This window comes from Coturnix japonica, chromosome 19 (assembly GCF_054131305.1).
Source record: "Coturnix japonica strain WE chromosome 19, WE-NBRP24, whole genome shotgun sequence".
In the NCBI taxonomy this organism is placed as follows: domain Eukaryota; kingdom Metazoa; phylum Chordata; class Aves; order Galliformes; family Phasianidae; genus Coturnix; species Coturnix japonica.
Genome location: NC_140681.1, coordinates 10898744 through 10911908, shown reverse-complemented (window position 1 = coordinate 10911908; position 13165 = coordinate 10898744). Strand labels below are relative to the sequence as shown.

Sequence of the window (13165 nt, the reverse complement as noted above, 5' to 3'; positions counted from 1 at the left end):
GCCCCGACCTTACAGCGCCCAGCCGGGGGGTCTGCGAAGCCAAAGGAGGGAGGGGATGCAGGACGGGGTGGGATCCCCACGGCCGCACCCCGCAGCGCTTTGCCTCGGCCCTATGTGTGCTCCAACTGCTGTAACCCCAATGGTGTAACCCCAACCCCAATGGGGGCAGAGCTCCTGCTCTGTTTGTCATCCCCCCCCCACCCTAAAGGCAGCCCTGTGTAAAGCCCCGCGCTGTGGCACCCTCAATAAACACAGCAGCAGCTCCAATCACAGAGTTTATTTGTGGGCTCACCTCCACCTGCAAACCAAAGCGTTCGGTGCTCGCCCCGCAGGGCCGGGGACCGGGGAGGGGGGGTGGGTAGGAGAACAACCCCACTCACCCCCCCACCCCACACTCTCTCGAGTGCTCCATTGGCAGCAGAGCCCGGCCCCAGCCCTCGGCAGAGCACGGCACCGCACATAAATACAGACATACAGATAACAAAAATAGCATTAGAGTATTCACAAATGAATTAAAAACTACTCGGATCTGTACAGCAGAGCGCGGGCGCTGCCTACACAGCCCAGCCCGCCGGGACAGCTGGGGGGGGGATCCCTGCTGCAATCCCAGGGATGAGGATTTGCTCCTGGGGAAGCAGCACGGTCACCTCCATCACTTCACACACCCATCGCAGCCACACCACAGGACAGGGACCCCCCTCTGCCTGCGCTATGGGGACCAGCAGCAGCTGGGGGAGCTCGGCCCTGCTCCTCCCCCTGGGGTTGGCTTCTACATTACATTGGTCCCATAGGCTCTCGCCAACCCCAGCCGTTCCCCTACTGTGGTCCTGGGGATGTAGAAGAGCCTCATTCTGTGCTAGCAGCTGCCCATGTGGTCCCGATCCCTGTTTCACACTCATTCCCTGCTCCTGCACTTGCTGGGATGCTGTGGTCCCACAGGAGAGCCCCTGTGCCACCCCCCACCCTGTCTGTGTGTCTGTGGGATGGGGAAGTGCTCCTTAACTCCCCTGCCTCCATCCCGGCCCCAATTCAACAGCAAAGCGGGGTCCTGGTGTGGGTTGTGTAGGGAGGGACGGACATGGGGCACAAAGGAGGACATGCAGTGCCACACAGCAATCTGAGCAGAGCGAGGGGGATGAGGAAGAGGGGGGTTAGGAGGAGGAGGTACAGCCCTGTGCCTGCTGGAGGTGCAGGGGACAGAGACTCTGGGGCTGCAGGGCAAGTTTGGGGCTACTCACCATCAGCTTTCACCCAGGTGCTTTCTGCCTCGCTGCAGTGCCAGGCGAGCAGGGGACAATCAAGAGATGTGGTAGGGATGGCAAAGCTCAGCCCTGTCCCCATGGCAGCCAGGCTGCTGCAGCAGGGCAGGGCTGGTAGTGGGAGCCCTGCTTGAGGCTGGAGCCCAGATCCTTGCTCTGCCTGGGGAACTTTATATTAGTGACACGTCTACACACACGCACGCACTCACACATGCAAAAATAAGTCTGTTTATTCTTTTTCAAAGTGATCTAAAGGATCCTGCAGGGTTGGGACACCTTCTAGCCACTATTCATCCCACCCGCCGGGATCTGCCCAGCGCTGGGAGCTGTTGGCTGAAGTGCTGCATCGCTCTGAGCGCCTTTAAAACACAACGGAACGGTAAATGAGAGGGGCTACAAGAAAAGGAGCTGGAGGAGCGAGGAAGGAAGCTCCGTGGAGCTGGGTGAGTGCCCCGTGATGGTGATGGTGCTCGGGAGCTGCGTAGTGGATGTGATGGTGAAGGCGCAGCCATCCTGGTGCCAGGGGGACACAACCATGGATCACTTGCGGCTCAGCAGGGATCCCAGCAGAAGAACTCCGGCCACGGTCGCCCCGGTCAGGAGCCATTTGTTGAAGGTCTCCTGGCCCTTCCTCAGCTCGGCAGCAGCATTATTCCCATACAGGTCCACAAAGCGCTCCTGCAGGCAGAAGAGAGCGGTGAGAAGGGGGGAGGCGTGAGGCTGCAGTGCCAGCAATGAGCAGCAGGGTGAGAACAGCCTGGAGAACAGCCTGCCCTCAATCCCACACCTCACAGGGCTCCCTCCCTTTTGCTGCCCATTTTCCCCAACCCCAGTGGAGGCTGCGGTGGCTTCGGGCTCTCCTTTTTCTCTGTAGAAAAGGCCGAGTTATTCTGGGAAGCAGAGAATCACAGAATGGTCACAGACAGCTCATCCAGTTCCAACCCCCTGCCATGGGTTGGTTGCCCCCTCCCCAGCTCAGGCTGCCCAGGGCCCCATCCTCCAACCATGGGGCACACGCAGGTCTCTGGGCAGCAGTGCCAGGTCCTCACTGCCCTGATGGTGGAAGGAGCAGAAAGGCTGCCAGGCTCCCACAGGCAGGAAAGCACCGGTGGGGACAGAGCGGATGACAGACGCCGTGTGCTTCCTTGCTCTGAATGATGCACGCAGGGCAGGGGGGGAAGCACAGGACTGGCCATGAGAGAAGTCGATGCCAGGAAAGATTTGCAAGGAGAACACCACAGAGCTCTAAAATTAGCATTGAAGCGTGATCATTGCAGGAGAAAAACTGAGCCAGTGTCAGGCTGCACTGCTGCTGAGGCTGCAGCCCATGGTCCCAGTGCAAGCATCACTGTGTCCAGGGCATCATGATGTCTCTGCTCCCCTGTCCTGCCTGGGTCACCTCACAACACTCTGCATTTTGCACTTGGGTTCTGCAAGTTGCTGCTGCAAAGCTGGACAAGAAGCCCTGCCTTTCCCCAGGCTGTGGGAGCGTGGCCAAGCACCAGCCCAGGAATGCAGCTGCTCCAGCCTGGCCCAGCCAAGCCAGCCTCTCCAGCTCTGCATCCCCAGCCACAGCCAGAACCGGGCAGATGTCACTGCTGCCCCTCACCACTCATCCTGCAAAGCCAAGAGGAAGCAGAATACCCAGAACCTGGATTTCCCCCTGCAGGACGAGGGATGAGTGCAGGGCCCTGCAACAGTGACAAGGCAGGGAGCTTCACTGCCCTGGTTTATCAGAGCTGAGCAGGAGCCTGCAGGCAGCCCTCTTGCCTTGGGACCTCCTGCAGCTCAGCCAGGGGCTGGCAGGGCTGTACCTTGAGCCATCTTCCCAGCAAGGTCCCTGCTCCCTGATAAGTGAATGCAGTTCCAGTAAGCAGCTGCTCTGGAAAAGCAGAGATAAGCCTGGCTGGTTCTGTGCTGCTGTCACGCCTCACCATAGCGTTCCAAGGTTGGGACAACATTCCTGCCTGGTCTTTCACCTTGCCACATGTGTGCATTGCACAGCAAGCTCTTGCACATCAAAGTGCTGCACTGTAAGGCATGCAGCTTGTCTTGTTTCCCCTGCTTGGCCACACAGCTCTCCCACCCAGCAGCCCACAGCCACCAGTTCATGCAAGTGCTGCCCAAAGCAGCTGCTCCCAGCTCTGCTCAGCAGTGTCAGGAGGAAGGCCGTGGAAACAGACAGCGATGGATGGGAGGATGGGAGCCTAAACACAGGGCAGCAAACACAGCATTGCCCAGAGCAGCCCCACCAGCCCCACTGCACAGGGGCTCCCAGCTCCATTCACACAAAGCACTGAATGCTGCAGCTGCTCTCAGGCCAGAGGAAAGATGCTGTGCACATCAAGGTATTTCCCCTATAAAAACAAGTCTTATTGCTCAGGTGTTCCTTAAGGCTGGTCCCACTGAGCCGAGCACCAAGTGCTTCCATCCCTGCTCCTCAGGGTCTTCATGGGGCACAGAGATGTCCCCAATGTACCCAGTGAGGCCACAGAGGTACCGGGGCCATGCAGATGGTGGCACCTCTGAGCCAGAGCCTCCTATAAGGGTGGGAGAAAAAGAGGCACAGGGAGAGGCCCCCAGGGCAGAGGGGGACAGGACGGCATCTCATCGCTCAGTGCTCCCTTTTCTTTGGTACATGCCTCTCAGCTTGGGGAAAGGCAATTCCAAGAAGCACGTTTTGGAGAGCCTGTTTCTAAGAAAAGGAAGTGTTTGCTAAAGAAGAGATAAATGCATATGGTGAACTATCGGGTGCCACAGGAGGAGGAGAGAGGGATAGGAGCTGAGTGTGGCAGGGGGTGGGGGGAGGGTAGAACCCTTCTCCTTCCCCTGGGAACAAGCATGGGGCAGGGGGCCTGGGGACCCATCCTACCATGGAGCACAGCTGTGATCCCAGATGTGTGCTCTGGGAACAGCCATCCTGGAGCGAGGGCAGTGGAACAAGCAGGTAGAAGCTTCATCTCTCCCAGCCCGGGGGCGGGTTGAAGGTAAGGGAAAGGCATCTTGCTGGGTTCCCACCCCGCCCCACACCTCCTCCACTCGGCACCTTGAAGGCCAGCACTCCCAGCACCAATTCTGACCATTCTGACCCGGTGTTTGGACTTTGAGGCTTGTCCAGACACGTCCAGATAATTCTGGCCTCCCCCAGTCACCTTTATCTGAGAGGAAATATTTGGAATTCCTGAGTTGCTCTGAAGGAGGACTATGGTAGCAACAGCACGTTGTGTCACAATCTCGGGCCTCCTGTGCCCCAGGACAGGCTGTTCCACTGCCCCAACCCCCATCACATCCCTGTCCCCGCCCCACTGACACACACAGCACAGAGGGGATGCTCTGGCTCAAGCAGTGAGGAAACAGCATGAGGTTTTACCTTGGTGAAGCAATGCCCAGTTTTGAAGCTCTGGGGAAGGACACCCTGTTTTTTGCTTGCTGCAGCTTCCTGCTGCATGCATGTACCCCAGTGCTGCCCCATGCAGAGCCTCTACTGGGCCGGACACTCAAGGCTGAGCTGAGATAGCATTCAGGACAGGCCTGAAAATGGGGAAGAGCCCGAGTTTCAGACTCCTGCTGCTCCGCATGCCAGGCCAGCTGCCTCCATTCAGCAGCACAGGATGAACAGCAGGGACCACGCTCACTGGATCCCATTCATGGTGAGCAAAACAGACCAGGTTCCTCTTTCAAGATAAGCTGCAACACTTTGGGAAAGAGGATTCAGTAACACCGAGCTGTGAAGGGAGGTGAAGGCAGCAGATGCCAACAATTAATCCCCATCTGCTCCCCTGCAAGGAGGGGAAGGGGCAGCTGCACCTTGGATATCCCAGGCTTCCTTTTGTGGCAGGAGGGCACTGAGGTGCTGAGAAGCAGCAGCAATGAGCCCAGGATCCAGCTCATAGTGAACCAATGCCACATGGTGCAGCTTTGGGATGCTGGCAGCAGGCAGAGGGCTTCCCCATGCCCTGAACACTGATGGGGAGCTGGTGGGGTCTCTCTTTGCCACCAGGGCTGTGCTTTGTGTGCAGGGAGCAGAGCAGAGCCCGGCTGCCAGCACCAGCTGCATGTCCCAGCTCCCACCTGCGCTCCATCCCATAAGCATGCACCTATTAAGACAGCCCCACGCAAGCAGCTCGGCGCACACAAAAGGCCTTTCCCAGCCCAGATCCTTATTGTGCTTTATGAAAAACGAGCAGGCTCTCTGAAACCTCCTGTGGGATAAACCCACATTGCTCCCAGACAGATTGAAAGCGGCGCAGCGAGGTTAAGTGCTCTGCTTGGGGTTGCATATGAGCCGGCAGCGTGACCCACAGCGTCTGACTCCCCATCCACACATCCTCATCACGAGGCAATGTTTCACTTGAAAACAAGGCGCTCTGTTTCTGTTGTACCTTAAGCTGTAAGTACAGCTGTGTTACTGCTAAGAGGTTACGGCCAGGAGCGGAGTCATCTGGGCAAACAGACATTCGTTAATGAGATGCTGGGAACAGTTTTGTGCTCAGAAAGGAGACAGGCGTGCAGAAAGAAAGGCAGCAGCTCAGCACAGAGCAGAACAAAGCCCCGCGTCGGCAGCAACCTGTTCCCAGAGCCCCTGTGGGCTGCCAGCTCACCGCATGGGACTGGCATGTGCGAACCTGTAGGTGAAGCATGGGGGGTTTGGGGGGGGGAGGGCTGTGTAGATGGTTCAGAAAAAAGGAAAACATGAGTATTCCCAAAGGCTGCCACTGGGATCCTGTAAACACAGCTCAGCAGGTCCCTGTGCAGCTCTGAATGTGCCAAAGCCATCTGGAGGTGCTCGGTGCCCTGCTAGCCAAGATTCAACCCCATGCTCCCAGCAAGCAGGGATGCCCCCGACCTGCCCCATCTCCAGGTCAGGCAAAGGAGGGCAGCGGTGCCACCCCACCGGCACAGCCCTGTCTGAAGCACAGGAGCACAGTCCCCTGGCCAAAGCGCATCCTGCCTTGTAGACCTGCCATCCTAGCACTGCCCTGAGCTGCTCTGAGCTTCTCCAGACCCTCAGCATCGGGCTGGGGATGGGACACAGGGTGGGGAAGGGTCGTGGGGACGGACACACCGCAGCTGCACGCCCCAGGGACGGGGCTCTGTTATGCAAATCCCGACCTCCAGGGAAGCAGCTGCAGATCTCCATGACAATAGCCGGGAATGCCACCCACCCGCTCGGGGTGCGATGCTGCGGGGCTGTGCGTGCGGAGGGACCCGCAGCTCCGCAGGGCAAAGAGCTCAGCCCTGCCCCGAAGAACCTGCAGGGCTTCAGAGCACGCTGGGGCTGGAGCCAGCTCTTCCCTAAGCAGAAACAAACCCTCAGCGGTACATTCCAGCCCTAATCCTTGCCGCGGCAGCCTCCTGTCAAACTGGTTTCATCACCAGCTCCAGGGAACCTGCAATAACCCCACACCATTCAGCACAATTTTAGCGTTTTCCAAATACATGAAAGGGGCTCGTAAGACAGCTGTAACCCCTTTCCCTGCCCCAGAGACTTGCTGCGCGCTGCAAGAGATGCAGGGGAGGGAATTGTGCTTTCCCATATCAGAAATCTGCTGAAACATTAATGTGTATTAAAGCAGGAGACGGTGCGAGTGACTAATCTACTTGCATCCATCTTTCATCAGTGCTTCTCCCACAACTCACCGGGCTGAGGGCTCCCAGGGGTGCAGGAGCCCAGGCCAGCAGCGGGTCCAGGGCACAGGGAGCCCAGGGCACAAAGGCACAGCCAAGAGCACATGGGCTGAGCCGGATCCACTCAAGAGATTAGCACCTGCTGGGAATGGGATTGTTTTCCGAAGAGCATTAAGCAGAACAGTCCAAGGAAAGACGGTCTCTCTCTGATGCTTCTCCCCAGCAGACAGATGGTGTCTGAGCCCCGGCAGGCACAGCAGCCTGCCTGCCTTTTGTGCGAGGGGCACGCTCCGGGGGCAGGGGATGCTCCTGCTTTAATTTCATGGCGAATCCTGAGAGTGAGCCTGGAATACAGCGAGAGCACCTCAGCGGTCCTGCAGTGCCCAGGGAACAAAGCTCCATTTTCACCTTGTCGCTGCTTCTTCCAAATGGAAACCCGTGCCAATGATGTGTGCCTAGGTGCAGAGCCACGCTCCCCTCACCCTGGGTTGTGTGATGCTCAAAGCTCCCCCCAGCAACTAACCTCACCACAAGCCCTACCCCCAGCCAAGGTCCCTTCTCAGTAGTGCAGCATTGCTCCCCACACTACCTGCCCCCTGGCTGTCCTGCCTGGTTTTACCTGTCCCCAGCATCCCAGCAGCACACTGAGCTTCCCTCTGCAGCCTGAGTGTCTCACAGGGCTGCAGCATTCTTTACATGGCACTTGAATGTAGAAGGGGAAAGGGTGGAGGAGCAGGAAGAGGAGGAAGATGTGCTCATTCTGTTTTCACTTCCTGTTAGTCCACATGAAATCTCAAATGATTCCGGCCATGGAGTCACTTATAGCAAAATCCTCACCGACTTGAGGGGAGGAAGCAGAGAACAGAGCTGATGCAGCAAATGTATGAGAACAGTACAGCATAAGGGGACTTTATGTTCTGCTCTGGGCTCCTCCATATGTGCTGTTGCATGAAATAATCACTGGCTGGTGCACTGGAAGCTTCTAAATGAGGTCAGTTGCTCTAATAAAAGACATTAGCTCTCTGACAAGTGTAATACGCTCCTGAGCCACAGCATTCCAGGATGGAAGCACTTACAGCACCACTGTGGTTGTCCACTTACAGGTAACAACCCCTCATTTTCTCAGCACATCAGCCTTATGTCACCCGGAACTGCCTGAGGCCACACACACACCCCTTGCCTGCACGTCCCAACCCAGGCCATGAGCTTCATGCACAGCAGTGCCACGTCCTGCCACCCTCCATTCCTCTTGCACAACACTCATGAGGTCCCTGACCTTCTGCAGCTTAAGTTGTAATGAAAGCATAGTGATGTGCAGATGGGACCAACAGCTGCCCTGCTCCGCTGGAGCACAGCATTAGCTGCTCACAAACACAGCAAGCTACACGATAGACTCTTCTCTTGGCTTTCCAAAGAGCCCTTCGTCCTGCAGCAGGGAGGAAAGCTCCATCCTCCTTTGAGCAGCAGCCACCTCTCCTTGGGCATGCAGTTACTGGGTGGCCCTGCAGGGCCGCTCAGCAGCTTCTGTCTCCCTTTTGGTGCAGGCTCCTGCTCTGAGCCCTGCATGCTGCCAGGCAGCTGCATTTTGGAGTGTTTGATGGTAGCTGTGAGAGCCCCAGGCTGGAAGCAGCTCCAGCAGCAAGAAGCCAGCGGGGCAGCTCTACTCCCAGCCTTGTGCCCGTAGGTGAGCCTGGCCTACATGCCCTGGGCTCCTGACCCCAAGGGTGACAGCCCTGAGCCAATGCCAGCAGCCAGCTGCTAATTGGATCTACTTAAATCAAGAGTGATGTCTGCAGACGCAGCTGAAATGCAAGCTTGAGCAGGAAGGAGGATAATGCAATAAATTCAAGCAGCTCTCCCCAGGGGAATCACAGACCCCTGAACGTTCCCCTTGCTCGAACACAGACAGCAGCCAGTACAACCACTGCTGCCATGCAGGTTGCAGATCCCACACCATGCTGCCCCAGCTTCCACTGGCAATGGGGGCAGAGCAGGACATCGCAGTGCTCACGTAGTCCCGCAGGAACAGCTCTGGTTAATGCTCTGAATCGCGGCCGCTCCTCCCTCCCTCGCTACCCCGAAGGCACAGAGCTGTGCTGAGTGCACTGGGTTTCCCATTAAAGAGATCCTGAGAGACAGCACTGGGCTGGTACACGTGCGCACGTGTCCGAGGATGGATGCTGGCTGCACGGAGCTGCAGCAGGCGTTCGTTCCATCCTGGAGGCAGCCCTTCCCTGCATCGCTCAGCTCAGCCCTTGGATTTCTTGCTTTTATTTCTAATTTTCTCTTAACTAAATTAAACATGAAGATAAAAATAAGTAAAATACCTAAAAATAAAGGGGGGGAAAAAAAAACCCAAACCTAAAAACAACAACAACCCTAAAAGGAACGTTTTGACAGCACAAGTAGGTCACAGCTCCCTGGTGTGCAAGCCGCGGCTCAGCACCCCCCCAGGTTCACAACTGCCATCTCTCTTCAAACACTGCCTCCCGAAACCCACACCTGCTCCCTGGTAACCCCAGCTGGGGCCATCTGCTAACGGCTTGGCCCCCACCGGCCCCCACGACCTCAGTGTGCTGCAGTGCGTGCTATGGCCCACCTGGAGGCTGCCAACAACCCCCAAGCCCCAGCCAAGCCCTCATGCACGGGCACCAGCCAAGCCCATGCAGGGGAACCTTTCATGGGCCACGGGAGTGCTTCCTCTAATTAAACCCTCGGTGTCCCCAGGACATCCTGAAACACAACTTTAGATCTCGCAGCAGCAATCACCTCTCTGCACGCCCTCCCAGGTGGAGACAGGGAGGAGGCTTTCTCTGTCCAAGGGCAGAACAGCCAGGCGAGGAGTGCCCTGGCACAGAGGAACACTGCTTCCCTTTCATGCCTCTTATCATCCTTCATCTTTAGTCATTCAGAACAATAGTGGTTGAGGGCAACATCCCCCTTAGAAGGGCAGGAACGTGGCTGCTTTCCTGCCACTCAGAGCCAGCAGCCGCCCTGCAGGGAGTGTACTTTCACCCTGAATTATCCGGGAAGAAAGGCAGCACCTCCATGACTCCCCTTATGGGATCACCAGAGGGGAAGGGCAGCCTCTCCCACCCCTTTTCCCACTGCCATGTCAGAAACCACCATCAATCCCCTTGGCTCTCAGTTCAGAGGCTCAGCTGCGCTTGTACAACTGATACCCATCCCTCCCCTTCCCTCTGGGAATGATCTGGCTTCACACCTAGTGGGGAAATAGCTGCTGGAGGAATACTCCTTGTACTGTCAGGAAGGGGTTATGCTTGTAGCCTGCAGCAGGTAGGTAGAAATGAGAGAAGCTTGAGGAGGGGCCTTGGAGCACAGCACCATACAATGCCTGGTGTGGGCTGTATGAGCATCAGTGCTGCAGGAGGTGGACAACACACACAGGAACACCACAATGCTACCAGCTGAGCACTCTGGACACATTCAGGATGCTGCAGCCTCCCCAGGAGCTGCTCCTTCCTTCTGGAACATGGTGCCCTACAGCAGCTACAATGGGCTGTGCAGAGGGAAGGCCAGAGATCCCTCCTACACAAGGGTGGGATGACGAAGATGACCGGCATTATCCAGAGCAGCTGTGAACACAGAGCAGTAAGAAACAGTTTGTTAATAATTTCACAGGTGCTTTTTAAAAGCCACGGCTCTTTGGATTAAAGCATCTCCGAGAGCTTTACGAGTGTGAGTTCCCACAGGCTCCCCTGGGAGGGGAGGAAATGCAATCCCCTTGTGCTGCAGCGCTCGGGGTTAAGCGGCTGCCCCCAGTCACAGCCAGCGCCAGCCCCAGAGATGGCAGCTCTGCCTTGCAGGCGCCTGCTGTAATCACAGATCTAAGGAACGTAATCAAACTGCACCACACGCCCAGGGGCAGAAGGAAAACAGGCCGGGGCCCCAGAGAAGGAGAGCAAAAGGGGTGAAAAGCAGAGCTTTGGAAGCACGTCTTTGCATCTTTCACGGTCTAGCGGCAGGAATGCTGCTGTGGCCGGGCAGGAAGCGGCAGTGGAAGTCATTCCAATGGCATTTCCTGGAGAGCACTGCAGAAAAGACTCCCCAGTTCCCAGCCAGCTGGAGGAGCTGCCAGTGCTGCAGAGCCCAGAGCTCCAGCTATAGCTACCTGAGCTGTGCTGCCATCCTGCCTCTGCAGCACCTGGTACTGGTGAGGGATGGCAGGGACTTGGCTGGGGACAGAACTTCTTCACCCCAAGCAGGTGAGAATGGGATCATCAGCTCAGCTGCAAGGGGTCTCAGAGCATAGAACAATCACTGAAGGCAAAGCAGAGAGTATCCTTGGTTATTGCCTGGTCACATCCTGCAGCCAGCTCTGCCAACACACAAAGTTGAGCTGAGAGCTCGAACAAGATCAACAGTGCCTGGGCATCCCCAAACCTTGTGTACTAACAGACTCATTCATTCAGGCAGTGTCAAAACAACAGAGCTATGGAAAGCAGAGCTCTCCCAGAGGTGTCTGCATTCCCCATAGAGCATGACGTGCAGCTGGGCCCCTCTACATGTGCCATGCACACCTCATGCTGCTCCCCCCAATACCTCAGGGCACAGCAGCAGAATGGGGCAGCCAGCACCACTGGGTGCAGGGAGAAAATGTGTGCAGTTTAACCAGGCAAGCAGCACGAAGCCAAACAGCATTTCTGAAGAGCTGAATGGGAGTCTAGCTCTCAACCTGAAACCATTGAGAAGGTTGGAGCAAGAGCACAGGATGAAATCCCAGCTGCAATCTGTCATATGACACGCTCTGAGTCATTCCCTACCATTCAAGAAAAAAAAAAAAAGAGAAAATAGAAAATGAGTTCGCTACTCTGACATCTTCTAAGGGTTTTCCCCAAAGAGAATCATAAGCTTCCAGTCCACTGCAGAGCAGCACAACGTGTCTGTCTCAGCACATGGAGCCCTGATGGCTACAGTGCACTGATAGCCTGAGACTCACAGGGAACAGTCCATTCCAGACCAGCCTGGACTGTCAGACATTACAGACTGATAACAGAGACGCTGCACGCTTTTAGCCCTGGCCTCCACCACTTATCTTGTCCTTGCCTCTCTGTCCACAGACCTACCCCCAGGCTCCTCATGACACTGGATGTAGGCCCAGGTCAATACATTGAACCACAAAGGAAACGCAGTCACCCAACATTATCACTGCTCAGCTCCCTTCCTCTTAACACATCATGGAGTTGGCCAATGCATCTCGGCATGCCAGGCACTTTTTCATTCACCTTGTGTTTCCTCCTCCTGTGTCTGACCTCTCACCAGATTTCTCCACACCCCACTGATGCCACTGATCACCACTGGCCTCACTGTTTAAAGTTCACAGCCAGGGGGGTTCAGTCAAAGCATCTACTTCCAGAACACACACTGGTTGGTTTTGATGGGTCACAGAGGAAGCAGTTCTCTTCAGCTCAGGGTTGGCTATTAAAATCCCCTAAGGTTCTTCTTGTGCGTTTGTTTTCCTAGTAGCAGATTGTGGAATGATGGAGAAGCCAAAGCAGGGCCAGTAAACATGACAAAATCTACCCATGTTGGTATCACACAGCAAGATTTATTGTTACTTTCTCCCCAGAAAATGGTTTCTCTGGAAAGCTGTTACAGCCCAGCACTCAGCAGCCTGAGCAGTCTGCTCTGAAGGTGAACCTGCACCCCACTGCCATCCTCTGCTCTCCTTTGCTCAGCTGATCCTCCACCCTGGGATTTACCCACTGCACCTCTTGGGAAAGCTGGGAGCAGACCTGCAGCAAACATGGCAGCAGAAGATGGGCTGCTCTGCCCTGGGCAGTTTGCTCCCTGTAGCAGGAGTCACATTAGGGCCCAGGGAGCATCCCCATGGATGCACCACACCGCAGGCACTCAGGAGGCCCTGTGGCTCCAGCACCACTGCACAGCATCTGATGTAGAAAGGCTGAGGGAGCTGGGGGTGCTCAGCCTGGAGAAGGCTCCGGGGAGATCTCACTGTGGCTTTCCAGTACATGAGGGGAGCTTATAAGCCTGCTTTTTGAAGGCTGCTGGGTTGGATCCCCTCGCTGTGGCCCCCACGCAGCACCCAGCTCTGTTTCACACACAGCAGCAAGGTCAGGAACCCCAGTCAAGGTTGGGAGGAGAGAGCAAGGCTGCTCCCCTGGGAGAGGAGCAGGCTAACAGAGATCTTCAAAGGCAGAGCGGGTGGGTGGGTCAGATAGGGCAGTCCTGGCCCTTCTGCAATCTATTTGAACAAATATTTGCTACAAACAATGAATTTAGAGACAGACACACAA

General features: G+C 56.3%; 1 protein-coding gene and 1 long non-coding RNA gene across 5 annotated transcripts in view; one reads left to right on the top strand and one right to left on the bottom strand.

Moving 5' to 3' along the window:
• Positions 1 to 262: 262 nt before the first annotated feature.
• BCL2L1 (BCL2 like 1) overlaps positions 263 to 13165 on the bottom strand; it is a 17200-nt gene continuing 4297 nt past the window's right edge. For all 4 annotated transcript variants that reach the window (XM_015881877.2, XM_085520444.1, XM_015881876.3 and 1 more), the window contains exon 3: positions 263 to 1937. In XM_015881877.2, coding sequence (XP_015737363.2) covers positions 1800 to 1937 — 138 coding nt within the window. In that variant the 3' untranslated portion in view covers positions 263 to 1799. The remainder of the gene's footprint in view (positions 1938 to 13165) is intronic.
• LOC146757854 (uncharacterized) lies at positions 4024 to 7552 on the top strand. Its single transcript, XR_014936005.1, has 2 exons — positions 4024 to 4246; positions 6881 to 7552. It is a non-coding gene; the product is annotated as an uncharacterized LOC146757854 (long non-coding RNA).